The 27,970-nt window shown below is 54.7% G+C and overlaps 12 protein-coding genes and 1 non-coding gene across 13 annotated transcripts; 9 read left to right on the top strand and 4 right to left on the bottom strand.

Annotated features, from left to right (window-relative positions):
• Window positions 1-487: 487 nt before the first annotated feature.
• Window positions 488-1,054, top strand: DL89DRAFT_265868 (histone-fold-containing protein). Its single transcript, XM_040886864.1, has 2 exons — window positions 488-744; window positions 830-1,054. Exons 1-2 carry the CDS (start codon window positions 566-568, stop codon window positions 969-971), a joined length of 321 nt encoding a protein of 106 aa, XP_040745690.1. The 5' UTR covers window positions 488-565; the 3' UTR covers window positions 972-1,054.
• A 191-nt stretch (window positions 1,055-1,245) lies between these two features.
• Window positions 1,246-3,460, top strand: DL89DRAFT_265869 (uncharacterized protein). Its single transcript, XM_040886865.1, has one exon. It carries the CDS (start codon window positions 1,284-1,286, stop codon window positions 3,003-3,005), a length of 1,722 nt encoding a protein of 573 aa, XP_040745691.1. The 5' UTR covers window positions 1,246-1,283; the 3' UTR covers window positions 3,006-3,460.
• A 437-nt stretch (window positions 3,461-3,897) lies between these two features.
• DL89DRAFT_265870 (uncharacterized protein) lies at window positions 3,898-4,441 on the top strand. Its single transcript, XM_040886866.1, has one exon. The coding sequence runs from the start codon at window positions 3,992-3,994 to the stop codon at window positions 4,313-4,315; it is 324 nt and encodes a 107-aa protein (XP_040745692.1). The 5' UTR covers window positions 3,898-3,991; the 3' UTR covers window positions 4,316-4,441.
• Window positions 4,442-4,509: 68 nt separating this feature from the next.
• On the top strand, window positions 4,510-5,463 carry DL89DRAFT_255925 (uncharacterized protein; the record flags this gene model as incomplete). Its single annotated transcript, XM_040885395.1, has 1 exon — window positions 4,510-5,463. One exon carries the CDS (start codon window positions 4,510-4,512, stop codon window positions 5,461-5,463), a length of 954 nt encoding a protein of 317 aa, XP_040745693.1.
• A 2,390-nt stretch (window positions 5,464-7,853) lies between these two features.
• DL89DRAFT_221360 (dUTP diphosphatase) lies at window positions 7,854-8,351 on the top strand (the record flags this gene model as incomplete). The annotated part of the gene is made up of 1 exon (XM_040884515.1): window positions 7,854-8,351. A coding segment is annotated over one exon (498 nt), but the record flags the coding sequence as incomplete, so codon positions are not given.
• Window positions 8,352-10,007: 1,656 nt separating this feature from the next.
• On the top strand, window positions 10,008-10,830 carry DL89DRAFT_265874 (uncharacterized protein). The gene has a single exon (XM_040886867.1). It carries the CDS (start codon window positions 10,128-10,130, stop codon window positions 10,734-10,736), a length of 609 nt encoding a protein of 202 aa, XP_040745695.1. The 5' UTR covers window positions 10,008-10,127; the 3' UTR covers window positions 10,737-10,830.
• A 211-nt stretch (window positions 10,831-11,041) lies between these two features.
• On the top strand, window positions 11,042-11,124 carry DL89DRAFT_t24. Its single transcript has one exon. It is a non-coding gene; the product is annotated as a tRNA-Leu (tRNA).
• A 1,564-nt stretch (window positions 11,125-12,688) lies between these two features.
• DL89DRAFT_274319 (cytochrome b5) lies at window positions 12,689-13,890 on the bottom strand (the record flags this gene model as incomplete). Its single annotated transcript, XM_040889175.1, has 3 exons — window positions 12,689-13,039; window positions 13,719-13,785; window positions 13,829-13,890. 3 exons carry the CDS (start codon window positions 13,888-13,890, stop codon window positions 12,689-12,691), a joined length of 480 nt encoding a protein of 159 aa, XP_040745696.1.
• Window positions 13,891-14,113: 223 nt separating this feature from the next.
• Window positions 14,114-16,040, bottom strand: DL89DRAFT_265877 (CNDP dipeptidase). The gene has a single exon (XM_040886868.1). The coding sequence runs from the start codon at window positions 15,875-15,877 to the stop codon at window positions 14,444-14,446; it is 1,434 nt and encodes a 477-aa protein (XP_040745697.1). The 5' UTR covers window positions 15,878-16,040; the 3' UTR covers window positions 14,114-14,443.
• A 374-nt stretch (window positions 16,041-16,414) lies between these two features.
• DL89DRAFT_291475 (uncharacterized protein) lies at window positions 16,415-20,290 on the top strand (the record flags this gene model as incomplete). The annotated part of the gene is made up of 4 exons (XM_040890201.1): window positions 16,415-17,137; window positions 17,166-18,749; window positions 18,799-18,888; window positions 18,926-20,290. 4 exons carry the CDS (start codon window positions 16,415-16,417, stop codon window positions 20,288-20,290), a joined length of 3,762 nt encoding a protein of 1,253 aa, XP_040745698.1.
• Window positions 20,291-20,367: 77 nt separating this feature from the next.
• Window positions 20,368-22,509, bottom strand: DL89DRAFT_274322 (dihydrolipoamide succinyltransferase; the record flags this gene model as incomplete). Its single annotated transcript, XM_040889176.1, has 3 exons — window positions 20,368-21,375; window positions 21,715-21,834; window positions 22,417-22,509. The coding sequence occupies 3 exons, from the start codon at window positions 22,507-22,509 to the stop codon at window positions 20,368-20,370; spliced, it is 1,221 nt and encodes a 406-aa protein (XP_040745699.1).
• A 210-nt stretch (window positions 22,510-22,719) lies between these two features.
• Window positions 22,720-23,943, bottom strand: DL89DRAFT_111148 (P-loop containing nucleoside triphosphate hydrolase protein). Its single transcript, XM_040883104.1, has one exon. It carries the CDS (start codon window positions 23,861-23,863, stop codon window positions 22,805-22,807), a length of 1,059 nt encoding a protein of 352 aa, XP_040745700.1. The 5' UTR covers window positions 23,864-23,943; the 3' UTR covers window positions 22,720-22,804.
• Window positions 23,944-24,160: 217 nt separating this feature from the next.
• Window positions 24,161-27,865, top strand: DL89DRAFT_291478 (uncharacterized protein; the record flags this gene model as incomplete). The annotated part of the gene is made up of 1 exon (XM_040890202.1): window positions 24,161-27,865. The coding sequence occupies one exon, from the start codon at window positions 24,161-24,163 to the stop codon at window positions 27,863-27,865; it is 3,705 nt and encodes a 1,234-aa protein (XP_040745701.1).
• Between the last annotated feature and the right edge of the window lie 105 nt (window positions 27,866-27,970).

A 27,970-nucleotide genomic window follows, 5' to 3' on the forward strand; every position in this document is an offset into this window, starting at 1 on the left:
TGCCCGGCGCCATGCCCGGCGCTGTCGGGACGGGTGCAGCGAGGGCTTCTGCCGGAGCAGTGCGCGTGTGGACGCGTGTGGCAATGCGCAGCGGGGCAATTTGCAGCAAGGGCACTGCTCCGGCAGCACGCACAGCTGCAGCCAGAGGACCCAGCGCAGCCATGCTGCTTTTTCTGCTGGCTTTTTGCTGGCCTTCTGCTGCTTCTGCTGCCTTCTGCTGGCCTTTTGCTGCTAGTGTGCTGGCGTGCCGAACTTGGCTTCTCCGATCGCCAGCGCCCTGGACAAAAAAGAAAAAAAAGAGCGCAGAAAATGGGCCGCGTGCATGATTGGCTGGAATCGAGGCACAGTCCACGGGCCCGATTTTGGCAGAATCGAATTTCCTGGGCAGGCCGGCGCCAGTGCGTATAAAAGGCCCGCATGCCACACAGCCCACCGACTGCCAGGCTAGTCTCGCTCTACACATAACTTTCTCTCTCTCGCTCTTGCTCCACCACAGCAAAGACCCAACCCGTCGCTTTTAAACGCACACGCACCCACGCACCCAAAAACAAAGACCCAAATCAAAATGGCTGGAGGCAAGTCTGGAGGCAAGGCCGGTATCTCGTCGTCTGCTGGACCCAAGTCGCGTTCGTCCAAGGCTGGAATTCAGTTCCCCGTCGGCCGTATCCACCGCCACCTGCGCAAGGGCAACTACGCCCAGCGCATCGCGGCCGGTGCCCCCGTGTACCTGGCAGCCGTGCTCGAGTACCTGACTGCCGAGATCCTCGAGCTGGCCGGTAACGCCGCCCGCGACAACAAGAAGACCCGCATCATCCCCCGCCACCTGCAGCTGGCCGATCCGTAACGACGAGGAGCTGAACAAGCTGCTCGGCAACGTGACCATCGCCCAGGGTGGTGTCCTGCCCAACATCCACAACACTCTGCTCCCCCAGAAGAGCAAGAAGGCCGGCGCTGCTTCGCAGGAGCTCTAAGCTACCAACAAAAAATTGGCCTGACAACTACTCGTCCACAGATAGCGCGATGTTTAATTTTTTAAAGGCATGCCTGAATTATGTACAATATACATCCTTTGAGAAACCCCCTCAGCAGAATGCAAGTGATCACTTTCCTGTTTTTAGGTGACATCAGAGCCAGACCCCGGCTTGACAATTCCTTTTGATCTCCACTCTTTTCCAGTTTTTCTACTCTTGCGCTGTTAATTTATATTTTGCATTTTGCATCGCTGCCATTTTTCCTTGAAAATGAGCGACACGCCGAATAACCAGACAAACTTGTTCAACAGAATGAGAGACCAGGGCGTGTTCAGGACACCATACCCGCAGCACCTTGCGCAGCCAAATACAACACCCAGCTCTCGACAGCCAACAGCAAGAACTGGGGGTATACCGAGGTATGCCCCGAGCCTTGGTGGTATGAGCCCACGACCGCCGGTGTTCAGCCCGTACCCCCGCCGCTTTCAGCCTGTGGAGTACCCAACCTCTCTACGGCCACTCAGATTATACAATGCGCAGACCCCAGTCCCACACATGCAAATGCCAAGGAGTCTGCGGCCAATACTCCCGATGAGCCCGAGAATAGCACTTCCGGGTGCGTCCACAGTAATAGAGCTGCGTGAGTGGTTTGTGTTCATTGATGTATACAAGCACACGGTTTTGGTCGGCGGTCTGACAACAAAGGAAACCGGCGAGACCATGATCCGGTATTCATCAGACATCAGAAGAGTTTTCAGCGCCCAGCGCGTTCTGTCGTCAAAAGGGAGAGAGTATAGTCTAGCTGGGCCGATTAGTGTCGAAGGCGCGAGAAGGCGTGGTCTCCCGGACGAGATCATCCAGGAATTTGCCGATGGGTTTCCAGTAAACTGGAGAATTGTGGTTAGTGATTACATTCGGGTGCTGCTAGCGTCAGAACAAGGATACTACGGCTATGATGCGCCAATTGACGCTCGATCTCCCAGTAATGGAGCCGCACGACAGTTCTTTATGGCTGACCAGTCGCTGTCGCCATCCTCTGGTTCGCTTTCGTCAGAGTTCAGAAGATTGAATACGGAAAAGCCCACAGCACCGATAAGGAGGGCTGCAGCGTTATTAGACACCAACTGTTCGTCTCGGGCCAGCAGTGTTGTCAGCAACATGCATCACCAGAATGCCGGTGTGGAAGAGCAGTCACTGATGAGGACCAACGACGGGGAGGAGGCGGACACAGAGGGTAGTGATGATGATCGTGGTAGCGGTGGTGTTGGCAGTGGTAGTACAATGGTGGCCAGCCCTGAACCTGGTGTTCAAAGGGTGTCGACTCCGGTCCCACTCGATCCACTGAAACTGGGCGCCAATTCAGATCCAGATGCTGATCCAGATGCTGAACGTGGCGCAAAGGACGCCTCTGACGATGAGAATAACTTCTGGATATCTATAAATCCGCAGCAAGCCCCTGCAGCAAACAGTGACAGCGATGCAGAAGACAACCATGGACATTTCAGCGACGATTTTGTCAAGACACCCCCTAGAAGGCAGCAAGCAACCGCAGCCTTGCACCTTTCACAGACCAAGGCGGCTCGGCTCACTGAGATTGGGGGCGACTCCGCGTGTGAAGAACCGCATATTCGCTCACCAACCACTAGATCCAAAACAAGGACGCCAGTGCGGAGCTCTGCTCAGAGGAGATCCAGACGCACACAATCCACAAGCAAGCCAGCTACGCCTAGGGCCAAAAAGCAGCGGCTAGCTGAAGAAATGGTTACTCCTCAGAAAAATCCCTCTACCAAATCACCGTCTGGACAACGATCGGCGGATTCCTCGGTCACTCGTTCGGGCAGAAGGGTACGCAAGCCTCAGGAATGGTGGGCTAACGCACAAGACCATTTGCATGACGATGCAGACGATAATACGCATGAGATCAAATATAAATGGGGTACCGGAGTTCCCATGATAGTCAAGAAAGGAAAGCGGATTCGGCTCAGTGACTATTTTTTGAATCAGCAGGAAGATGACAGGGCTTCTTCAGATTAGGCATGTAAATACTGATTATTCATACTCTAGATTTTAAATCATTTGACAGCATGACCAGCTTGTAGATGGCTCAGATCTCGCAATTCATTCCCGTATTTAGCTGCACTTGTTACTGCTATGCTATCTTTTGTGTACAGTTATCGACACTGTCCTTTATTTGTACCGTCGAGCATATCTCTTTTATTAAATAAGGTTTTGTAGTCCAAATAGTCCTTGACAGTCTGCTAAAATAGTTTCAGTTGGCTGAGAGGATCCAGGCTCTTTTGAGCCTCACAATGGTGAACCAATGCAAAAACGTCCATGCTGAGCAGGCTATCAAGACAAGAGATGTCCAAGATCACCATTTCACCAAAAACTATCCCACACCTTCAAATGATCGGTTTGCCGTGATGCTTCATCGACGGGTCAAGCCATGCTGACTAGCAGCCGAGCTCACATTGCGAGCAAAGTGGTTCTAGTATTAGCAAAAAATATATTGTACGTCATATATCCTATTTTCGGGTAGCCTCAATAGGGACCTCCTGTATGTTAAATTGCGTGCATCCAAAAATAGCCCCATGTTGTCCTCAACCTTCTTTCTTACATTAGTGGTATCCTGCAATTCGATCCAGAAAAGAGGATTTACATCCTTTGCATCCCTGGGTCTCCCAATGTTCTAAAAATACCCTAGCCTGAGATGAGGGTGATTGCTGCATTTACATGCTCATTCATTCCGCAGGCCTGTATGAGGTGATGCACGCGGATGGTCGGTTAGTTTTTAGGTCCTGTCAGCCTAAAGGGTTCCTTTGCAGGTGCTCAACCCGTGGAAACTGGTTCAAGCGGATTGCCGCTTCCAGACTTTTCATATAAAACCCCATGGGTCTCCTCAATCTTAGCATTTTCAAACCAACAACAACAACAACAATCACATCTTGCATTCATCCTCATCATCACACGCTGGTCGTGCAAAAATCATCAAGCAAACTCATCAACCAACCTATTCAATCATGAAGGCTACCATCATCTCCGTCACTTCCCTCCTGGCCCTGGCTTCTAGCGTTGCTGCCCATGCCTCGCTCAAGTACCCGTGCCCTCGCTACTCGCCTTTTGGCGAGAACTGCCCTGCTGTTCCTGGTGGCCAGTCTCTCGACAGTGGCATCAACGCGCCCATCAGCTCGATGACGCTGGGTCAGAAGAACCCGTTTTGCAAGTACACGACTCCATTTGCAACACCCTCGGCCACCTGGACAGCTGGTGAGTCAGTGACAGTCAAGTTCCATGACAACATTGCTGCGCACTCAGGCTGTTGCATAACTGATCCTGATCCTTAGATCCACGCCACAGTGCATACGCAAGAGTATAGTGGCCCCACTATATAGTTCAGTACACGCCAGCGCGTCAGCAGCCCTCCTTAGTTTCTTTACTGTCACTAGTTATATACCACGTTAAGTTACCAGTATCACAACACCTGGTAGCATCACCTAACTTTGCACGTTACTCCAATCGGCGTTGATTGGTAATAGCCATGATGAAGCTATCTACAGCCGACTTCTCCCGGGCCTTCAATACGGCGGTCAACTGGGCACAAGCAAATGGGAAGTTCACCGGAACTAAGGTATCAATGTCCCTGACACGCTGGAAGCGTGACATGATGGATATGTTCGAGGGACTTTGCGTAACGGATGAGAGAGACCGGTTCAAGTTAGCCAGTGCAACGATTTCACCAGAGCTACGGGATGCCTGGGCGTCATACCAGGATAGTCACAATACGGGCGTCGTAAATGAAACGATGAAGCTACAGGACTCCTTCTCCGACCTGTATGATTTCCTCGACTCTCGGGAGGCAGCATCTGGAGATTCAGTGATTGCGCTGAGCAAGTTACAGCAGCTGACACTTGCTGAAGGTGCTGAGTCGACAAACGAGTTCAACACACGTTTCGACCAACTGGCGCGCCAAGCAGGGATTAAGAGCGATGCACTACTAGCTGACCAGTATGTCCTATGCTTACCGTTGGCAATGCGGACCTCTGTTATGCGGAGCTCGGACAAGTCTCTCATCAGTAGGAAGGCGGCCGCACTCCAAGAACTACAGTTTGCTCGCCACTCTGCAACCACGCACAACACTACAAGGTCGAGCATCACAGGCTCAGCCACGGATGGTGAGCCTATGGAGGTGGACAACTTGAAGGTGCGCGCAGCGAAGACCCGCTCACAGAAAACCATGGGATATCGTGGAGGCTCAAGTATGCTATTCGACCGCGTTAAAGGCTGGGTGACATATGACGAGTTCACTGCACGCCTGAAGGCACGCAAGTGCATCGCATGTGGCCATGAGGGACACATACTTCGCCAGTGTGATGTAGCTCGCCAAAAGGGTGCAACAGGCAACAAGAACACAGCACGAGTCAACCAGCTCAATATGAAGAATGGTAACGAGTCTGATGACTCATTCTCAGGGAGCCCCTTGGGAAAAGAGTAGGCGGACCCGCCCATGCAAGCACCAGATCCGCACCTGCAGTGGCCAGCATGAAGATTTCAATAAATGCTGCGTTCCACTCTTCAAGACTTGCCTCAAACCAATTGCTGTTGGCCTGCACAGTAAAAGGGCGAAACTACCATGCTCTTGTGGACACGGGATCACAGGGTACCTGCGTATCGCCACGGCTAGCAAAGGAGCTAGGCCTACAACAGACGCGTATGGAACGTGATGTCATTATACACCTGGCCGACGGACGTGAGCACTATAGAGCACAGTGGACGGTGTCAATGCCGATTATATTGGGAGATACCAATGCACAGACGCTGCTCAAGTGCATGGTCGTTCCAATCAGTGAAGATATACTGCTAGGATTCGATTGGATGGCAGCACATAAGGCATCTGTACACTGCAGCAACAAGACATTGGAGTTCGTCGCAGACAACGGGGCCCATGTACGAGCCCATGGAGTACAGCGCACGCCGAGGACACAGCGAGAAAAGAGCATTGATTTGATCTCAGTCAACGAGCTCTGCACGACATTAGCTTCTGACACACGCAGCCAGGACATTGATACTGTCACGATCGCAATCATCACACCAGTTACGACAGAGCAGGGTAGACGAGGTGTGGCCGGAGGGGAGGAAGCGAAGGAGATCAGGGAGAGGTTCGCTGATATACTGTGTGAGCCACCAAAGGGCTTACCCCCACAGAGACACATAGAGCATAGGATAGACCTGGAACCAGAGGCACGCCCATACGCACAGACGCCATATAGGATGTCAGCTGGCGAACTAGCTGAACTCGAACGACAGTTGGCAGAACTGCTGGACCAAGGCTACATCGAGCCATCATTATCACCATGGGGTGCCCCGGTACTGTTTGTGAAAAAGAAAGATGGTACCATGCGGATGTGCATAGACTATCGGCGGCTAAACCAGGTCACCAAGAAGGATGCATTTATGATCCCGCGTATCGATGAGTTGCTAGACAAATTGCGTGGCGCCAATGTGTTTAGCAAACTGGACTTGCATGCGGCATATCACCAGATAAGGATAAGGCCAGGTGATGAACCCAAGACAGCGTTTAGAACACACAATGGTACATACCAGTACCGTGTGTTACCATTTGGACTCTGCAATGCACCACCCACCTTCCAGCGAGCAATACGAGAAGCGCTAGCAGGACACCATGCATATTGTTTGGCCTACCTCGATGATATTCTGATATTCAGCAGGGACAGGGTGTCACATCAGCAGCACGTCGACGCAGTTCTACAGACGCTACGCCAGGAAAAGCTGTACTGCAAACCCAGCAAATGCGAGTTCTTCATGGATAGCGTGGAGTTTCTGGGACATATTGTAGGGCACAATCGCATCGAAATGGATCCAGGCAAATTAAAGGGCATCGCAGATTGGCCGCAACCACGGGATGAGACAGACGTGCGCCGTTTCCTGGGATCGTGCAACTTCTACAGACGATTTATTAACAACTATGCACACATCGCTAGGCCACTCACAGATCTACTCAAGAATGGCGTGTTCCGCTGGTCGCCAGAGGCGCAAACCGCATTCAAGGAGCTGAAACAGGCCCTGTGTTCCAAACCAGTACTACGGCCATTCGATCCTGTACTGCCACGTCGTTTGGAGACTGACGCATCACACCATGCCATTGGTGCAGTCCTCCACCAACATCACGAGGATGGCTGGCACCCAGTGGCATACCTGTCAAAGCGGCTATCACGAGCAGATATGAAGCATGCTATCTATGTAAAGGAGCTGCTAGCAATAATCCAGGCATTGCGGAGCTGGCGGCACTACCTGATTGACCCTGGATTCGAGATACTCACAGATCAGTGTGCACTTAAGCACCTACGCTTACAGTCAAGAGTAAATAACCAGTTCGCACGGTTTCTAGATGAGCTGGCTGATTTCGAGTTTACTGTAACATACCGCCAAGGTAAACTGAATGTAGTTGCAGACACTCTATCACGACCACCAGGAGGGGTAGGAGCATCAGAACCCTTGACAGCATACGACGGTCATTTGTCTCAAGCCCCAGCGATTAACTCAAGTACCGACCTGCAACAGCCAAGCGACTACTATGACAAGACGGAGATACCAAGCCAAGGCACCTCGCGGGGGGGTATGGTTTCCTCAATGACCAAAAGTGACAAGGTAGCCAGATCGCAAGATGAGGAACCAACCCACATGGAGACCCAGCCGACACATGCACCAATGCTGGCATCACCGCCACCACCACCAATATGGTTTGAGGGATCGTACCAGGAGCAGCAGGAGGCACACGATGAATCTGAGTCAGACACAGAATCTATACCAGACGTAGTCCGCACAGCGCTACGGGCCGGTGAGGACAGCAACGAGGATCAGCTCATGGGCTCAGCAATCGGGGGCCAAGCAGCTAGAGATTTGGATAGCCTACACATCCAGCAACTGGGGACAGGTGAGCGGAACAGCGTTCAGATCCAATTACTTCATCCACGTGCAACCCTACCTAGCCGTGCCCACCAGACAGATGCTGGTCTGGACATATCATCAGTGCGAGCCGTGTTCATCCCACCAGGTACCACAGAACTAGTACCAGTGGGGTTCGCAGTAACACCTCCACCAGGCATGTATATGCAGCTGATAAGCCGCAGTAGTCTAGCCAAACGAGGGATTACAGTGGAGGGAGGAGTGATCGACCCAGGGTACACAGGGGAAGTTTCGGTGATTCTGAGGAATAGCAGCGCAGAACCATATGCAGTCGCAGTGGGCGAACGTGTAGCACAGATGATAGCACACATGCTACCAATAGTAGCCGTACAAGCAGTGGACAAGTTAGGCCAACATGACCGAGGCAAAAAGGGATTTGGCTCCTCTGGTACAAGCTGTCATCTCAATGCTGTATCAACCGCAACGACAACAGTATTGGCCAAGCCAGAGGATTCATACCAGGGCGACAAGGACCTGGCACGCATCGCGGAACAGCTGCTAGCTGCGGAGAATGGGACAGGCATGGAGACACAACGAAGCGACACACAGCTGCAGAAGTACAAACTACAGGATGGATACCTATTACGGAGCAACAAGAGATGTGTGGCCAAGCGAAGTGTACGCAAGTTGCTGCTGTCGGAGTTCCATGATACATTGGCAGCGATCCACCCTGGTATCAACCGTATGTATCAGCAACTACAGGCATCATACTACTGGCCAGGTATGCTGGCAGACGTAACCAAATATGTAGCATCCTGCGACGTATGCCAACGTGCCAAACCCGAGGCTAAGAAACATGGGCTATTGCAAAGCCTAGCGGTACCAGCAAGGCCATGGGCAAGTATATCGATGGACCTCATCACACGACTACCCATATCTGATGGTTGTGATGCAATCCTAGTTGTGGTAGACCGGCTGACAAAGATGGTTATCTGTATACCGACGACGATGTCTGCAACTGCTGAAGATGTTGCATGGCTACTACTCACCAGGGTATTCTGCAAACATGGGGTACCTGATTCGATAGTATCTGACCGGGATCCGCGGTTCACATCGACTGTTTGGAAGACAATGGCCCAGTTACTACGGTCAAGGCTGAATATGAGCACGGCGCACCACCCCCAAACAGATGGGCAGACGGAGAGGGCAAACCGGACCATTGAAACGATGCTTAGGACAGTGGTAAACCGACGCCAAAATGACTGGAAGAAACACTTACCATTTGTGGAGTGGGCATGCAATACCTTCAAAAACCGCAGCACCCGGTACGCGCCATTTTACGCAAATTATGGGTATACGCCCAGATTACTCAACGGGGTACAGATAGAGAAAGCAACCAGCAGCACCACCACAAGCCAGCGCATCCAAGAGCTACAAACCATTTCAAGGGAGATCCGAGATAACATCGAGTTGGCGAACAGGGAGTCGGCAGAGTACTACAACGAGGGCCGTGACAAACTACCACTACAGGCGGGCGATCGAGTGTACTTGTTGGCACGATTAGCCACTCCCGAATATATGGCCGAGACACCAGCACCCTTGAAGGACCGATATATTGGACCATACACCGTAGTGGAAATGGTCGGACCGAATGCAGTCCGCCTGGAACTACCCCCAGAACTGCGCATACATCCAGTGGTGTCAGTAGCACTAGTAAGGAAGTATATCGAGTCGGAAAGGTTCCGCAGGAAGGACCAGCGGTGCCCGGCGGCCGTGAGTACAATCGATGGTCAGGGTGAGCATGAGATCGAAGGGATCATAGACCATCGGGACCACCGGACAAAGGGGCGGCAATACTTAGTTCGCTGGAAGGGTTACACACGGGATCACGATGAGTGGATATCCGCAGACAACTTGAAGCATGCACAACGCACATTGCGGGCATATCAACGCTCAGTCCACCCACCGTAGGTGCAGGCTGGAAGGGAAGGATGTTGCATAACTGATCCTGATCCTTAGATCCACGCCACAGTGCATACGCAAGAGTATAGTGGCCCCACTATATAGTTCAGTACACGCCAGCGCGTCAGCAGCCCTCCTTAGTTTCTTTACTGTCACTAGTTATATACCACGTTAAGTTACCAGTATCACAACACAGGCGGCCACGGCCAGTTCTCGATTTCTTACGACAACGGTAAGACATTCGCTGTCGTCCACGAGGTTCTACGCTACATGTTTGTTGGGTCCAAGCCAGCATCGGTAACGAACACTGCATCCGTTATGAGCTACACCTTCAAGCTACCTGAGGATCTTCCGAGCTCCGATAAGGCTGTGTTTGCCTGGACCTGGGCCAACGCGTCAGGGAACCGCGAATTCTATATGAACTGTGCCGATATCGCAATTAAGGGTGGAAAGTCCAAGTCATACACCGGAAAGAAGATGACCGTTGTCAACTATCCTGGATACCCGGCTATGGCCGAGTTCAACGGCAACTATGACACAGGCATTGAGCTTTACAATAACGCCCCGAAGGTCACCATCTCTCCAGGTGGCTCGAGCTCTGCTCCTAGCGACTCAGGAAATGACAAGCCGCCCAAGGGTGATTCTAAGCCGCCCAAGGACGAACCCATTCCGCATGCCCCGAAGAGCTCTGCGCCTGCCGCTCCTGCCCCGACTGGTTCTTCGGGATCTGGATCGTGCACCCACGGTGCCATGGCATGCGATTCTGGAAACTCGGGCTACAAGGTCTGTGTGTACGGCAACTGGAACCCACCAATTCCGTGCCCTGCTGGAACCAAGTGCAAGAGCTCGGGTGGCAGCGCTATCTGCGACTGGGCCTAAGGAATAAGTTCAAATCATTGTAGACATCAATGTACAGAAATAAAGCAAACTGACACGGAATTGGTATTTCATGTCAGGTATCAGTAGTCTCTTCAGCAAAACGGTTCGCTTGTAGTATATTGCACTGGTGATCAATAGTTTAGCATTGCCTGAATTTATGGTCAGCAATCAAGCAGACTCTGCCACATTATACTCGATGTCTCACCAATATGTAGCTTTTTGAAAGGGTGTTTCAATTAAGAGTCGACCGGTTTTTCATCAATATTATCAATGGCTGGTTGTGATCAGAAATCAGCGAGTTGTCTGGGAAGATGGCCGAGCGGTCTAAGGCGCTGCGTTCAGGTCGCAGTCAGTATCACTGGCGTGGGTTCGAATCCCACTCTTCTCAGCTTTTTGCATACTTTTTTTGTTGCAATGGTCGCCGAACTGGATGAGCTGAATTGCTTGGACTGTAGCTGTTGGCAATTTTACTGGCCACCCTACAATGTGTATCACCGATATGCCAGGAATGAAGGTGTTTGATGCCAATATTTTAACCAGTGCTCTTGCTTCATTTATTCCTTTTCTGGTTTTTCATTATAAAACAAAGATGCCATGATAACCGTGTGTTCCAAGTGAGTGTGCTTCATTCTGCATTTCATAGCTGATACAAACATTTATCGATATCTTCTCCTTATCTACTAGAATTGCTCTGCTCGCGATGCGAGCTCGGCTGCTAGTCAGCATGGGTTGACACGTCGATAAGGGCATCACGGTGAACCGATCATTTGAACGTGTCGGATGGTTGTTGGTGCAATGGTGATCCTGGACATCTCCCATCTTGGTGGCCTTCTCAGTGCAGGCGCTTCAGCGCTGGTTCGCTGCTGCTGGCAGCAGAATCGCCTGCAGATGCTGCACGCCTCTTGCGCAGCCTCTATGTTGCAGGGGTGGTGCCAGAAGCATCGGCAGCAATGGCCGTAGAACGACGGAACCGTTCAGGAATATTGCCTGAATTACAGAGTGACTGGAAAACGAGTCTGAAGTTTAGAACTGCTGCGAGATCACGGTTCAAGAGTCGAGACGAATAGGCCCGCCTGTATTGTGCCATGGCCAATATATATGCCATTCCCATGCCTCTGTAGCTTACTTTTGCTTCTATATGCAATAATCCCATTTCAAAACCTAGGGTCTTTTAATTCATTTTATTTTAAAATATGAACACCCGAGACAAGGTAGGCGGTGCCGATGAAGCGACCAGTCTGGTTGTGACTGACGAGCCCCTGGGAGTGGGACAGGAATAGTCAGACCCCTCAGCGACGCTGTGTGCGGTAAACCTTCATGGTATTGCTGCCCTGGGTAACAAGCTTACAAAAACGGCGGAAACCATACCAATGTTTAGCGGCAGCCTTGATGAGATTAATATAGAGGAGTGGGCGGAGAAGCTCCGCACGCTAGAAGATCTACACCGATTCAGGCGTCACGGGTGAGGTACTCATCAGCCCAGCGAAGAGCCGTCTCAGTAGCCAAGCAAACCAGATGTTGGCAGACCATAGGTTCACCGGAACAACTGCGTTCGTCGGGGCAGCGCATGCAGCCTTCCACAGACCAGGTTTGCTGAGTGAAGCCGTGAGGAGCTAGCCGAAAATGATGTCTATATTTTCAAAACGCCATAAATTCGAACTAATAAAATCGGGGAAATACTTGTGAGATGAAACTGAAGAAAAGAGAACAAGCTGAATATCTGGGATACTGGCTTTTAACACCAGGGTAGCATCGCGTCACCGCTTTGATGAAGGCGATGCACTAGGGGGCGAAAGCCATTGTAGATGCCAAAGATCTGGGCATGTGTCACTGCCATTCGCATCAAAGTCAAAGCGCTGATTGCCTTGCACCTAACATGGTTGTGGGCTGTCGGCATGGTGACATACCAGCATTTGCGCTAGATATTCAATATATTGAAGCAAACAAGGGATTTAGTTGTCTTTTTTCTCCTCGGCAGTGGGATTCGGCACCAGCTTACCAACGGGCAAGTACTTTCCAGCAAAGAACGTGGCCCATTCATTGAGCGACTCAACCTCGGTCTTATCCAGGCCCTTGAGGTCGTCCAGCGGGGCATCCAGGTCAGTCAGCGTCGACTTGTCGAAGCTGCCAAGCGCCAGTCCGCGCGACGCATCCCGGCCAGCAAAGTTCGCATAGGGACCACCTGGCCCGTAGAATGAGCGGCCATTCGACACATCATACACGGTGCCATTGACGGCCATATATAGGGGGGTATTCTCGTCGCGGCCATCAAACTCGGAGAGCTCGCGCGGCGTAAAGTCGCGCTTGGCCGGGATGGGTTTCGGCACGACATCGTTCATGGTGAAGCGTGGCTGGCGCGCCGGCGACAGGAAGGCGATGATGCTGCGCGTCACAAAGAAAAAAGCCAGAAGCATCAGGATTAGATGCGTCGGGTTCTCCAGCGATGGTTTGATGGGCGCCAGGAAGCGTGCTAATGAGGGACGGTCGAAATTGGCGGCCTCGGTGGCGGCCTCTGTCGCCTGGGCGACGGTCGTGGCTAAGGTCTCTTCCAAGCTGGTCATTCTGGAGGGAATTAGTAGTGGGCGGAAAAAAAAGGTAGCGAAGGAAAGGTGTGGGAAGCACAGTGGTGGAACACTCGATGAGGTTCCCTGAACCCTTGTCCAACATGCCAGTGTGGCCACTGCTAAGGCATGTGGCGCCACGTTGAGATGGTTGATTGATGAGCTGATTACTACGCTTATGGAGCTTGCGATGCGAGCTCAGCTAGCCACTAAGGTTTAGACAGCCGGTAGTATGGCAAGGAATCTACCATGGGGCTTCACAGTCCAAGGCAGATATATAAACTGTCCAGAAAATTCAAAAAGAACCACACCTGTTAGGGGCTCGTTCTGGGGGCCTGCTTGCCTGCAGTCTGGGTGGCAGCAGAGCCATCAGGGGCGGGGTCGGTAGAGAAATCTTGCAAGAGCCTCGCCTGTTTGACACAACAGGAGGTATGTTCCTAGGAAGAGAGCTCGACGCAACCTGCCTATAGGTATGGTATAGCGATGGTCTGTCGCAGAAGGTTGCAGACCAAAAGCGTGTTCTCATCCCACTGTCCAGGGAAGGTGGTTCTTGTGTAGTCAGATGTATCCATCGAATGGCTGCCGATGCACATGACCGAACCGAACCCCACGCCGAGGTATGCCACGGCTGACGGCCACGAAGATTAAATAGTGGAATGTAAAGAAGGGGGTTGTACGGAAGTCGGAATATGTGGAAGAGGGTGAGGTATTAGAAAAGGTGGATGGCGCAGGAGGGACCGCATTTCTATGTAGGATGTGTGTTGGCCAGTGATTCAATGGCTCCAAGTCCGAGTGCTGAGGATGCGGGAATTGACTGGGTTGCTTATTACATTACTGCATCTACGAAATATGAAGGAGCTACGACGAACGGCGCTTTGATATATGGTTCCAAGTTCGATTTTACCAGTACTTTTAAGATACATATTCGTCATCTTCAGGTCTGAATCCATAGGCGAAAAGAGAGTATCGTCACTTTAGGAGACCACAGAGCAAGCCAGGCATACTCGCTGTGAGACTTGGAGGAGTATAGGTCCTTCCAGTCAATAAAAACACTCTAGCGGACGGTTGGACAGTTTTGGACTATAACATTTTATGAAATAGAGAAGAGGAGTGAAGAGGTATTCACTTTGTAGAAAGAGATGTGGTTTAGGCGCTGAGGTCCGTGTTGGCGACCTCATGGAGGTAAGCACCGAGCAGCTTGATGCCCTCAATGTAGTTGCGCTTGTCAATCTTCTCGTTGATAGAGTGAGCGCCGTCGTCGCTGGCGCCCATGGGCAGCAGCAGCACATTGACATTGAGGTTCTCCTCAAAAGTCAGGGTGACGGGGATGGAGCCGCCCTCGCGGGTCAGGTCGGGCTTGACGCCATAGACCTTCTCGGTGGCCTTGGCACCGGCGACAAAGTTCGGGTGCTTGGGCGACGAGTACCACCAGCGGCCGCCGTGGGTCTCGATGACCTGCATCTTGTTCTTGCTGCCCAGCTTGGCAAACTCGTCGTTCAGGTACTTTGTGACCAGCTCAGCGACCTTGGCCGGCTCCATGTTAGGCACGGTGCGCAGTGAGAACTTGCCGCGGACCTTGGCAGGAATGACGGTCTTGTCGCCGGACGCATAGAAGGCGCCCTCGACACCGTGGATGGACAGGGTGGGGAAGCGCCAGCGGTGCTTGAGGGTGTCCCGCTCCTCGGCATGGATGAGCACATCATTCTTGAGATCGCTGGCGAGCGCAGTGTGCGAAAACTCGAGGTTGTTGTAGGTTTCCTCCTCCTCGTCGGTGATGGGCATAACCTGGTCGTAGATACCCGGGACCTGGATCTTGCCGTTGACGTCGACCAGCTTTGACAGCAGGTGGACCAGGTCGGTCATGGGCTCGTGGACGGTTCCGCCGAAAACGCCCGAGTGCAGGTCGGCGCCGGGGCCCTCAACCTGCAGGTGGAAGTAGCTGACGCCGCGCAGGCCGTGGGTCAGGCACGGCTTGTTCTTGCCCAGCCAGTAGTTGTCGCTGATGCACACGACGTCGGTGCCCTTGAACCACTTGTCGGCCTCCTCGACAATGATCTCATCCAGGCCCTCGCTGCCGCTCTCCTCCATGCCCTCGAAGCAGAACTTCAGGTTGACGGGCATTTCAATGCCGGCCTTCTTGTGCGTCTCAGCGCACAGCAGCCAGCCGAGCACTGGGCCCTTATCGTCGGTCGAGCCGCGGCCCACCAGGCGGCCGTCCTCCTTCTCAACCAGCACAAACGGGTCAGTCTCCCAGCCGTCCTCGATCAGCGCCGGCTGCACATCATAGTGGCCATACACCAGCACGGTCTTCTTGTTCGGGTCGTTGCCGTACTGGCCCAGGATGACCGGCGGCAGATCCAGGATCTCGCCGTGCAGGTTCTGCTTGCCCGGGTCGACGCGCTTGCATGTCGCACCCAGAGCCTCCCAGCGTGCCTGCAGCCACTCGCCCATGCGCACCACGTCGGGACGGCGAGCGGCGTCGCCGCTGACCGACGGAATCGCCACAACCTCGCGCAGAGTCTCGATGAACGCCTGCTGGTCCTGGTTGACCAGGTCAAAGTACTTCTCAACGTCAGCCATCGTGGGTGGAAAAAGTGTGCTAGTAGAAAAAAGGTGTGAATATACGAGGGGAGAAAGAATGTTTTGCTTGCAGAGCAGAGATGTGTGGGAACGAGCGATGGCCGGACAAGGGGCTTTATACATGCTGGTGCTGCCCCATTTCCACGCGGCAGCCGACAGATGCCGGCGAAACGGCCTTGCGAGGGATGATGCACTGGTATGCACTGCGAGTGGACGCATGACTTGGTGGTATGCGGGCTGAAAGAACGTCGGAGAAGGACGCTTTGAACATTGCTCCGTGCCCATTTCTGGCAATGACGACCCATTTTGGAGTGTGGGAACTGCCGTTTTTCTCAGCGAACCGCACAAAATGCCGATCAAGAATCTAGTAATCTAGTAATCACAGGGAATCTGGCGCGGTTTGTAAACAGCACGAGCCAATGGCCATAGAAAAAAAGAAGCAAGGCTAGTGTGCATTGAGCAGCTTTGCTCTTGGCTGCCAACTCGCGCTTTACTATTTTCAAGCTATTCATATACACCCCTGCCCCTTTCCATATAATGTTCAACTTGCACGAGCAGCTGATAAAGCTGCAGGAGGGCGAGGTGGAGATTCACAATGACTTTACGTTTGAAGGAATCGATGCAATTGTAGCCAAGCGAGCTATAAACAGCCTGACAGACAAGCTGGTGGTCAGCGGCGAGGCCATCAACGATGACATAGCATTTGACACGCTGCGCGCGTTTGCCCGTGACCTGCACGCAGTAGACCCCAAGCTGATTGCGCGCGGGCTCGACATGCTGGTAGCTGGGTTCGAGAGCGTGGTGCGGCAGGCATCCAACGCACTTTCCACACAGGGCTCGGACCCGACGCAGTATGCCGAGACACTGGACCGCTACGCGTACCTGTTCCAGTGGATCATCGAGCGAGGCGAGTCGTCGGCATCGCAGATCCGCACATCAGCAGCGCAGACCAAAGGCCGGCGGCGCAAGGGCGTAGGCAGCGTGCCAGGTAGTACCAAGGCAGCGAGTATTGCGGAGATTGTGCCCGGCTGGAAGTCAAAGGTCATGGACCTGTATCTGCTGTTGCAGCAGCTGTTCCAGCTGCCACTGGGGCGGATCTGGAATTCAGTACCGGAGCGTGACTCATTCATTGGGGTGTTTATGCGTCTCGGGCACAAGGTGCTGGAGAACCCAGCGTACGGGCGTGATAGCGAGTTCCAGATGGCGCTGTTCAATGTGATGTGCAAATGGGTGCAGACATACAACGGACTGTACGGTGCAGTCACATTTGATCACGCAGAACATCCAGCACTACGAGCATCTGAGCGAGTCCATGGCACAGCTCGTCCAGCTGGCATACGAGAAATATGATGGTGCGCAGCTGGCGGACGAGGTGCTGCGGGATGTCGCAGGCAAGGAGTTTAGCAGCGTGCACGACAAGTCTGGGCCCAAAAACACTGCCCGGTTCATTATCAAGTTTTCGCAGCTTGCACCCAAGGCTCTGCTGCGGCAGATGGGCTTGCTGATCCGGCATCTTGACAGCGAAGCACACATTATGCGGTCGGCCATGGTCGACGCAATTGGGCACCTGATCATGTACCTGGCCACGCAGGAGGAGCAGACGGACATCATCAAGAACCAGGTGGGCGAGTACTTTGATATTGTCGAACAGCGGTTCCAGGACAACCACTACCTGGTCCGCGCCAAGGTCATGCAGGTGTGCCAGTTTATTTGCAGTGGGCCGGCAAAGTTCCCGAAGCGGCGGCCCCGCCTCATTAACCTGGTTGTCGGGAGACTCGAGGACAAGGCAAGCAATGTGCGTAAGCATGCAATTCGGGCACTCACCATTCTTCTGGAGTCGCATCCGTTTGCGCTTGATGGCGCTGAGCTAGCCAGCGAGCCACTTGAGGACAGCCTCGAGAAGATCACTGGCGAGCTTGCGCGCATGGCCAAGGGCGTGGCAGCAGAGAAGCCGACAGTGAGCAAAGACCCCGAAGATTCTGACGCCGAGATGGCTGATGGCGACGAGACAGTGAATGAAGATGATGCAGCGCAGAATCCTGGAAAGCAGGCTGACAAGAGCAGCGTCCCGGACATCTCAAATGCAGGGCTGACGCCCGAGATGGCAGCCAAGGCCATGCACCTGCAGTTCCAGCAGCGGTACTACCGCGACGCGCTGTATTTTGTGCGGCAGCTGCAGGAGGCAATACCGCTGCTGGTGCAGCTTCTGGGTGCAACCAACAAGAGTGAGGTCATGGAGGCGATGGATTTCTTCGTGACGGCAGTGCGGTTCCGCGTCGACGGAGCACAGGGCGGGATCCGGCGGATGGCGCATCTGATCTGGGTGCCATCGACCAGCAATTCGACCGGTGCCAGCGCCTCGCACGCAGGATCGACAGGCAGCCCGGAGGAGGCGCGCGGGGTGCGGGCGAAGCTGCTGGAGTCGTACAAGCAGCTGTATCTGCAGCCGAACGAGCGGCTCAGCGCATCGGAAAACACGAGCCGGATTACGCGCAATCTGATCAGTCTGACGTTTGGCGCGACGCTGGCGGAGCTGATTTCACTGGAGGAGCTTGTGCGGACGCTGGTGGACGAGCAGTTCATTGGAAACGATGTCATCGCCAAACTACGCAGCGTCTACGGGTATACGCGCCAGCGCCTGCCGCCTGCACAGCGCCGCGGGGCAATAATTGTGCTGGGCATGATGGCACAGGCGCGACGCTCCGTGGTCACCGACGACATCGACCTGTATATGCGCATCGGCCTGGGCCGCTACGGCCACGAGGATCTAACCATCGCCAAGTACACGTGTATGGCCCTGCAGTGTCTGGGCGCGCGGCGATCGAAGCGGCCGGGCCCAGCGGCAGCTATAGATGAGGCAGAGAACAAAGCGGTTCCCGATGGACAACCCAATCTTCGAAGGCCTGGCCAGGATCATCGAGGAGCCACGGCGCGACCCGGAGTGGTTCCCAGCCGCCGAGCAGGCGCTGAACACAATCTATGCACTGGGTGAAAAGCCCGATGCGTTTGCTGTGCGTGTTGTCCGGAAGCAGGCGCGGGCTGGTGCAGGATCTGCTGGCCAGCTCCAGCATGTCACAGACGCCAGCTGACGAGCACGCCATGGACATTGATGACGACGAGACTGAGACGCTATCACAGCAGCCAGCTAGCACGCTCGTTGACCCGTGGGACCTGACGCGTCTTTTGTTCATTGTCGGACACATTGCGATCAAGGAGATTGTGCTGCTGGAGACCATCGAGGCCGAATTGAAGCGCCGCAAGGCCAAGGCTGAGCCCAGCCGCAAGCGCCGTGCGACCGACAGCCGCCCCCACGACGACACCATGGATGGCGACGACGACGACGAGCTCAATCAGATTGCCGGGTCAACTGAGGACGAAATAGGCGACATCATTGCGGCCATCCGCGAGCGCGAGCTGCTGTCCGGCAGCAAGTCGCTGCTGGCGCTATTTGGCCCGCTGCTGGTGCATATCTGCAAGAATCTGGGCAAGTTCAACGACCGCCTGCTGACTGTGCATGCAACAGCAGCGCTAGCCAAGTTCATGTGCATTTCGTCGGGCTTCTGCGAGGAGCACCTGCCGCTGCTGCTGACTCTTCTGCAGCGTGCGCGGTCGCCGGTGATTCGTGCCAACATCGCCATTGCACTGGGCGACATCACCGTGTGCTTCAATAATCTGATCGGCGAGAACGTTCAGTACCTGTACGGGCCTCTGCATGACTCAAACACCAAGGTCAAGAAAACCACGCTGATGGTGCTGACACATCTGATTCTCAACGGCATGGTCAAGGTCAAGGGCCAGCTGGGCGAGATGGCAAAGTGCCTGGAGGACAAGGACACCCACGTGGCCGACCTGGCCAAGCTGTTTTTCGCCGAGCTGTCCACCAAGGACAATGCTGTCTACAACAACCTGCCCGACATTATCTCGAGCTTGAGCGTCGGCGCCGCCGCCGTCAATGAGGATAGCTTCGGTCGTATCATGAAGTTCCTGTTTGATTTCATCAAGGAGAAGGACCGCCAGACCGACAATGTGGTCGACAAGCTGTGCCAGCGCTTCCGCAACACCACCGATACTAGGCAGTGCCGCGATATCGCTTATTGCTTGGCCCTGCTGCCATACAAGTCTGAGCGCAGCGTGCGCAGGCTACTGGATGGCCTTCCTGGATACCAGGAGAGCCTGTCCGAGGATGCGGTGTACAGGTATTTCAATGATATTGTCGCCAAGGCCAAGTCCCAGGCTGCGCAGAAGCCCGAGGCTAAGGCGCTGGTTGAGGAGTATGAGTCCAAGCTGCGCGAGGCCAGAGCCAGGACCATTGGCGAAGACGAGGAGGCTGTGGCGTCCCAGGCAGCCGAAGAGGCAGATACAGGGACAGCACAGTACTCGGACGACGAGATTGACGAGGATGAGGATCTCTAAAAAAACAGTGGCTTGATTTGGGCTGGTGATTTTCTAAACGAAGTGAGAAACAAAAAAAAGAAAACTGGCGTGCCAGCTTAGATGTTGAGCAGCAGGCGCTGCGGGTCCTCAATGGCCTCCTTGATCTTGACCAGGAAGGTCACAGCCTCACGGCCATCGATGATGCGGTGGTCGTACGACAGCGCCACGTACATCATGGGCCTGATCTCGATCTTGCCGTTGACAACCACGGGGCGCTCCTTGATGGCGTGCATGCCGAGAATCGCCGCCTGGGGCATGTTGATGATCGGAGTTCCGTACAGCGAGCCAAACACTCCGCCGTTGGAGATCGTGAACGTACCGCCCGCCATGTCCTCCACCGTGATCTTGTTGTCGCGCGCCTTCTTGCCCAGGTTGGCAATCTCCTGCTCCACATCCACAATCGACATCGCCTCGGTGTTACGCAGCACCGGCGTCACCAGGCCCTTGGGCGTAGCCACCGCCACGCTGACATCGCAGTAGTCGTAGTACACAAAGTGGTCGCCGTCAATGCTGGCGTTGACCTCGGGAACCGACTGCAGCGCGTGCGTGCTGGCCTTGACAAACGCTCCCATGTAGCCCAGCTTGATGCCGTGCGTCTTCAGAACCTCGTCCTTGTACGTCTTGCGCAGGTTGATCAGATTCGTCATGTCAATCTCGTTGAATGTCGTCAGCGACGCCGCCGTGTCCTGCGACTGCTTCAGCCGCTCGGCGATACGCGACCGCATGCGGTTCATCTTCACCCGGCGCTCCGAACGGTTCGGCGCTCCAAATGTGACCGGGCTGGGAGCCGAGGCTGCCGCCGGCTTGCTGGCCACCGGAGCCGGAGCTGCAGGCGCAGGAGTGGGTGCAGCAGCTGCCGGGGTGGGCGCGGCTGGAGTAGGAGCAGCAGCCGGAGCAGCGGCCTCGGGCTCAGTGGCTGCGGGCTTGGCCGGGGCAGCACCGCCCTCGGCGACAGCGCCCTCCTCGATCTTGAACAGATCCTGGCCGACAACAACAGTGTCCTCCTCGTTAGCGAGCAGTTCCCGGATAACACCGGCGATGGGCGAGTTCACGGGGATGTCGACCTAAAAAGCGTGATTGTCCGAAGCAGTAGGTATTCAGTTCAGAATGTTCTGGGTGTCGGGTGCAGAAAACGTGACGTAAAAGGACGCAAATAGTGCCAGGGGCGATGAGCGCGGGTCAAATGTTTTGCCAACAGCCATCCGATTACGTCGATCCACACCACCTCACACTCCTTCTGTTCTCACATGCACCTCAGGTGCGCATAGAATCCAAAAAGGAACAAGCGAGACGAGCGGTCTCTGTGCAACGCCAGAGCCCGCTGGTTTTCCCCTTTGCGGCATTAATGCCGCCTTCTGCTCCACCCTGTAACCTCAAAAATAAGCTCCAACTTGGTACGTTACCTTGTCAGTCTCGATGGACGCAACCTCCTCGTCCTGCTGGACCTGCTCGCCGACCTGCTTGGCCCACGCCTTGAGCGTGCCTTCGGTGATCGAGTCGGCCATGTGCGGGACCTTGATGATCTTGAACTTATCGTCAGCTACATAGCCAGCGGGGATTTAAGTGTGGGAAACGGTGGGTTGCGCAGAGATAGCAGGATCAGCCAGTGCCAGGTGGTGGCTGTGGGAAGCCACGCATTACCAGACGAAGGCGACATGAAAATTTTTCGCTTCTTGCTATAGCGATAAGGGGTGGGTACTTACAGTAGAAGCGCATAGCTCCGCCCTGCTTGGAAAAGACCGACCTACGCAACAAGCAGAAAATACTCCGAATCAGTCGGCCGAAATGAATAAAAGGGCCCTTGAGCCGTTGGAATGGTCTGAATTCGAATTCGTCACTCCTAGTCAGAAAGATATACTTACTGTGCGTGCTTGAAGGCAAGGGCGCCAGAGAGTTTTGTCATGTTGGCGGCGGCCATGGTGTGTTTGAGGGACGGAGCCATAGCCCTGCCGAGCTGGAACGACATACGCGACTGCATGGTTGTACTAGAGTGTACGAGTAGAAGACAAAGAAAAGCGTGTAGATAAAAAACGAAGTAGAGATAAGGGGTCAAGAGAAGAAAAGAGAAGCAGTGGCAGCTGGGACGGCGTATCGTTTTGGCGGACTTGCTTTTGGAGAAAAGCGCTGTCCTGACTGAGAGCAGCAGTTCCCTTAAGGGGGGTTTTTGGGTGGGACTTCCGCCAGCCAATCAAGACCATCAAAATGCGGGCTGGTGGCCTAAGCGTAGACTTCCTCGCTGGTGCACTATCTTTCGCATCGGTAAGCAGCTTGTTACGTGGCATTACAAAATTTATTTCGGGGTGTGCGTGAGCTAGCGTGCGCATGAAGCAAGGTGATTCGTTGCATGTGAGGGGAGGGAGAGTGTCAAGTGTGGGGGTTTAGAAAACGTTCTGTAGCCGGTCTAAAAACAGGTTCAATTTGGATCGTCCCCACCCCCAAGCCAAAAGGGACACGTACACAGATAAACATGCCTGGACCCGGGGACACACCCGATCAGACCAGCTCCATCAGGTAGCGCTTGTAGATGCTCATGAACCGAGCCATGAAGGCCTCCAAATGCACAATGGCCTTCTGTCCGCTCTGCAGGCGGTGCTCGTAGAATGCCGCATGGTGGATGACCTCAGGCTTCAGCGCCTGGTCGACATGCTCGACGAGCTGCAATGCCACCGTCTTCAGGATCGTCGTCGATGGGATGCAGTGCGCCAGAACCTCGTACAGCTGCTTACGGATGGCCATCAGCTGCGCTGGCGTCTGCTGGTGCAATGCCGAGCGGGCAATGATCCGCAGGTGTTCCTCCCACTCGGGAATCGGAATCTCCTGTGCGCCGTCAAACGGGTACTGGCGCACAGACGCCGCCTCTAGCATCAGCAGCGCCCGGTGCAGGTTGCGCTTTGATGCCTCGGCAATACGCACGGCAAACTCGGGCGGCACACTAATGCCCTCCTTCTTAGCCACTGCATTCAGCACCTCGACGACCTCGTCCGAGGTGGGCGCAGCAACACGCACCAGCAAACACCGGCTCTGCACCGGCGTGATGATCTTGGCTGTCGTGCTGCAGCACAGAATCACCCGCATATTGCTCATGTACTTCTCCATGGTCCGCCGCAGCGCGTGTTGCGCGTCGCGTGTCAGCGCGTCGGCCTCATGGATCACAACCACCTTGAATTTGCGGCCCGTAGATGATGCTGACACCTGCTGCGTCTGCGCTGCCTCCTTGATCATGTCCTGCACCACTACGCGGTCGTAGATGCCGGCGTCGCTCGGATTTAGCTCGATGTGGTATGAGCTGGTAATCACGTTGAGCTCGATCTTGCGCCGGCTCGGCGTCTCAAATACGCGCTGGTCCACCTTGAGCTTGTCTGCACCTGGCCCGTAGATTTCGCGCAGCACTGCTGAGATGCGCGTGCGCTTGCCTGAGCCAGTGGGCCCGTAGACCAGCAGGTGCGGGAGGTCCCCGGTTGTCGCCAGCTGCCGCAGGTGGCCGGTCAGGTCTGTGTGGAACGTCAGCTTGTCCAGTGTCAATGGACGGTACTTTTCAACCCAGAGCGCCATTATCAGATGCGTGTTCGCTGTTTATAGAATGAAATTGAGAGAGCGGGGGAATTGAAGATCTGAGGAATGAGCAGAGGCAAGAAGAGGCGGGAGAAAAAAAGGCGCAGCCAACGCGAACCAAGCCGTTTCGCGTCCATGCTAATCGTCCATGCTGATCAACTGATCCCGATCGGTGCTTGTCTTGGTGGACCTTAGGCGGTTGGCATTGCACATGGGCTTGGCTCACTAAAGTATTCGCTCGATATTCATAAACCCCTTAGCGCTTCATTAGCCTCATCGGACATTGCCGACTTTACTATGGACGACGAGAACTACGAGATAATCGACTACACTGCAGCGTCGGCCTGGGAGAAGTTCATTGCAGCACTTGAAGACACGCTGCTAAAGTGGGACTTGGGTGACGGCAAGACAGGCAGCTTTGACATTGACCAGCTGCGGGAGAAATGCCAAGCACTGACAGTCCGGCGGCGACAGGACCGGGACAGCGTACGCACAGAGCTTGCTCAGCTCTGTACACGCACCCAGCGCGTGGCCTTCCGCGGCACTGCATATACGCTGACATTATCGGTGCACCCGCTCTTGGCCTCCCCACAGACAGAGAACCCTGCGGAAAAGGCCACCAGATTTTACGGGCTGTTCCCGCCCATCTATGCGACAGAACTAGAGGTTGACCGCGGCTACAAAGAGGCAGAACCAACATGGCATCCGATGCACCGCTGGACAGGCAGCAGCATGATTGTGTTTCTAGCATACGCTGGCGACGAGGACGGCGCCTGGGACGACGATCTCTTGGATGCTTCTGAGGGCAGTCCATCGGCAGCTGGAGACTATAGCGTGTCGTTGGACACTGCCAAGATTCTCATGTCGTCGTTGAATATTGCGGCGCGGAATGTGCGATGTCGGCTGCCGATGTTTGTGCCTGTGGGCGACGCATGGCGGTTCCTGTTCACTGGTCGGTCACTCGACAAGGCTGTGAGCGTGTCTGCCAAGGACGGCAAACCTAGCGGCGCCCTGGTTGCCGACACAAAGTTTGACTCGATCTATCTCGCCCAGGCTCCGTCTGCGTACCTCCAGCTTAACGGGCTCTTGGAGCTATTTGCTGGGTCATTCAAATTGGCTTCATACTTCAAGCAGCTCGGCGGCAGCAACGGTACCCAGACAGAGGAGCAAAAGTGGGCCATTCTAGCTAGCAACGTGCAGCTTGCCGCGTTGCATGCCTACCATATCACCAACACGTATAACCGCGACTGGAACCGACAGTCGGCAGACTTTCACTACCGCCAAGGCGACCTCAACGTGGGGCCAGCCAACGACCCGCTGCGAACTATGCGACTAAGTGCTTGCTTCCAACCGGCTCCCTGCAGCACATACATTAGCCCCCAGGCTGTTGGTCGCGATCGGCTGTATTTGAAAACGGCGACAGCCTGGGCGTTAGCCGTGCAATTCTTACCAGCGGACATGGAGCGCACAATGCTGACTGAGGCCCTCGAGGACGCTTTTGCTTCGTGGGCGCAGTCAGCCAGCAATGCACACAGGCACCGGCACCTCGACCTATCGGACCAGATGGAGGCACATGCCGAAGTCACTGGCGACATGCTGATCGACCTGTTTGGCTCCGCCAGTGGCTCGCTCATACAGCCACCAGGTACAGAGGAGGCCGAGAGCGATGCGGCGCGGCGCTGTGCGCTCGAGGAACGGCTGGAGACGGTCATGGACGAGGTATATGCAGACACAGCACCACGGCCACTCAGCGTGGCACAGCTGATCGCGCGCATGCCACATGGAGCCGCGGTCCCCTGCCACTCGCTGCTCTGGCGTCTATGCGAAATTGTGCTTGTGACCACAGCCAAGCGCTCGGCGGACTTTTGGCGCGCACCGTCGATCATGACTTTCCTGCGGCTACTGTGGGCTATGACTGTCCGAGAAGTGCGCTGGCGATGGGAGAACAGAGAATTCATACCGAAAATTGCCAGTGCCAGCGAATGCCGTGCGGCGAGGGATGGCGCGGCCAGCTCGGGTATGGATACACCCAATGCCAGTCTGCTGGGGCTTAGCACTGTGGCAGGCGAGCAGGCCAGCAAGTATGATGTGCATTTGAGGTATGCATTGATATACCAAAAGCTGGAGATGCTTAATTGCTGTCAGGAGAGGCGGAAGGTGCGCCAGTCGCCGTCTCCTTCGCATGTCGGCCAGGTCGATGCCCGAGCTGCTGTTGCTGATCAGATTGCGCCGCCTGAAGACATACTGGCGCAAGGGGATGGAAGTGTCGACCAGGATCCAGCAGCAAACAGCAGCCTGGCACAGCGGATCCGCTCTCACGTCAAGGATCAAATTCGCAAACACATTTCTAGCGATACAGCTGGTTCATCTGCTACCTCAGGGGGCAGCTGGGTGCCAGGCTCTCGCCTCAATCGCCCGATTGGCCGACTGCTTCAGTCAATCCGTCCACAGGACGGCAGCGCTGCAGAGCCGTCACAGGGATCATCAGCCGATCGGCTGTCGATAACAGAGACTGTGCACAGGTCCCCAGCGGAAGTCGATGGGTTTGAGGATATTGATGATGCCATGGGCTCAGCCAGCGACAGCGACGGATTTATGTCAGCCGAAGATGCAGATTACCAGAGTGAGTCAGAGGAGATCGAGAGCAACAGCATTGCATCGTTCGTCGACCGAACTACTGAATCTGACCACACGAACATGCAGTCGTCGTTTGGAACTGTGCGACTGCCACCCAATGCCGTGCAGTTTACCAGCGACTCATCCAGCAAGAGCATGCCGATCAGAAATGAGAGACACGCACACGAGTCGTCCAACTATGTTGATCTGACAATCTCATCGAGCATGGACTCGAACTCTGGATTCCACCATATCAGCAATGTGCACGAGAGCGAGCGACCATCAGTCATGACTAATAGTCAGGGAACCACACCGGCTTCGCCAGCGATCAAACAGCCATCGCGTGCATCCAGCAGCCCAGCTCCTCAACCCGAGTTGGCAGATGGAGAGCGCGCTGGAGGGCTCATGGCCTCAAGCACGATGCGGATTCTGGGCACCGACGAGCCGCTGTGGATCCCCGAAATCCAGCAACCACCAGTGATGTCCGAGGACATGCTGCGTGAGCGGGAGGCTATCTTGATCGGCCTAGGCACGTCCGAGGAAGGCACTGCGCAACGCGCTCGCCTGCAGTGCGCCGAGCTGATTTCCGATATGGAGTCATTCAAGGCAGCTAATCCGAAATGCGCTCTGGCAGACTTTGTCCGGTGGCACTCGCCGCGCGACTGGCTGGTGCCTGAAGGCGGCCAGGAGCAGGACGGCTGTCTGAGCCCACGCATGTCCGAGAGCACAAACAATCTGTGGCAGCAGCTGTGGAGCGAAGCGAGGCGCGTGCCCGCAAAGCTGCAAAAGCCGCTGTTTGACTGCGAGATGGAGGCTGAAAAGGCCCTGCACTACCTAGAAGGCGTCCCCGTGTACTCTCTGTTCACCGGCCTCCTGCCGACCATATTTACTATTGCCTACGAGCGGCTGTACCGCCAGCCGATCATCCATCGCCTGCCTGTCCTGCGCTCGCGACTGGTGGCTCTAGGGGTCAAGATGCTGCGCGATGTTGACTGGGCAACGGCTGACCCTGACAGCCCCGCATACAGTTCCATTCTCGACGACATTGAATCGCTTGAGGTACAGACGAGCAGGTGTATTGCACTTCTGCACAAGTTCCCGGATCAGCTCAGGCTTGTAGAGCGGCTTGTGTGCTCTGGCCAGACCAGCGTCGATGATCGGCGCGAGCAGCGCGTGGTGCTGAAGGCCCTGGGGCAGTTCAATATTGCAGCCATGGCGCCAAAGCGTCGCGAATACGTGTTTACTGCCAACACATTAGGCATTGGTTCGTCAAGCGAGGAGGCGAGTGAAACCAGCAGGTTTGCCCAGCGCATGCATGTAGTAATTGAGGAGGGCTCGTCGATTCGAGTCGTCAACAGCCGGACCAAGGTCCAGTGCAGCTTATAGCCGACATATCCTATAACTGTCATTGCCTAGACTCCAGGGGCGGTCTTCTTTGGAGTAGCCTTGCTCGCTTCTACTCGGTTGTTGGTATATTCTAGCAAATATACA

This window comes from Linderina pennispora (genome assembly GCF_002104995.1).
Source record: "Linderina pennispora strain ATCC 12442 chromosome Unknown DL89scaffold_3, whole genome shotgun sequence".
NCBI classification, from domain to species: Eukaryota; Fungi; Kickxellomycota; class Kickxellomycetes; order Kickxellales; family Kickxellaceae; genus Linderina; species Linderina pennispora.

Excerpts from the sequence above, each read along its gene's own strand:
- DL89DRAFT_265868 (XM_040886864.1), top strand. The coding sequence starts at position 566 with ATGGCTGGAGGCAAGTCTGGAGGCAAGGCCGGTATCTCGTCGTCTGCT. Across the intron at positions 745-829 it reads TACCTGGCAGCCGTGCTCGA|CTGGCCGATCCGTAACGACG; the intron begins GTACCTGACTGC and ends CGCCACCTGCAG.
- DL89DRAFT_265869 (XM_040886865.1), top strand. The coding sequence starts at position 1,284 with ATGAGAGACCAGGGCGTGTTCAGGACACCATACCCGCAGCACCTTGCG.
- DL89DRAFT_265870 (XM_040886866.1), top strand. The coding sequence starts at position 3,992 with ATGAAGGCTACCATCATCTCCGTCACTTCCCTCCTGGCCCTGGCTTCT.
- DL89DRAFT_265874 (XM_040886867.1), top strand. The coding sequence starts at position 10,128 with ATGTTTGTTGGGTCCAAGCCAGCATCGGTAACGAACACTGCATCCGTT.
- DL89DRAFT_265877 (XM_040886868.1), bottom strand. The coding sequence starts at position 15,877 with ATGGCTGACGTTGAGAAGTACTTTGACCTGGTCAACCAGGACCAGCAG.
- DL89DRAFT_111148 (XM_040883104.1), bottom strand. The coding sequence starts at position 23,863 with ATGGCGCTCTGGGTTGAAAAGTACCGTCCATTGACACTGGACAAGCTG.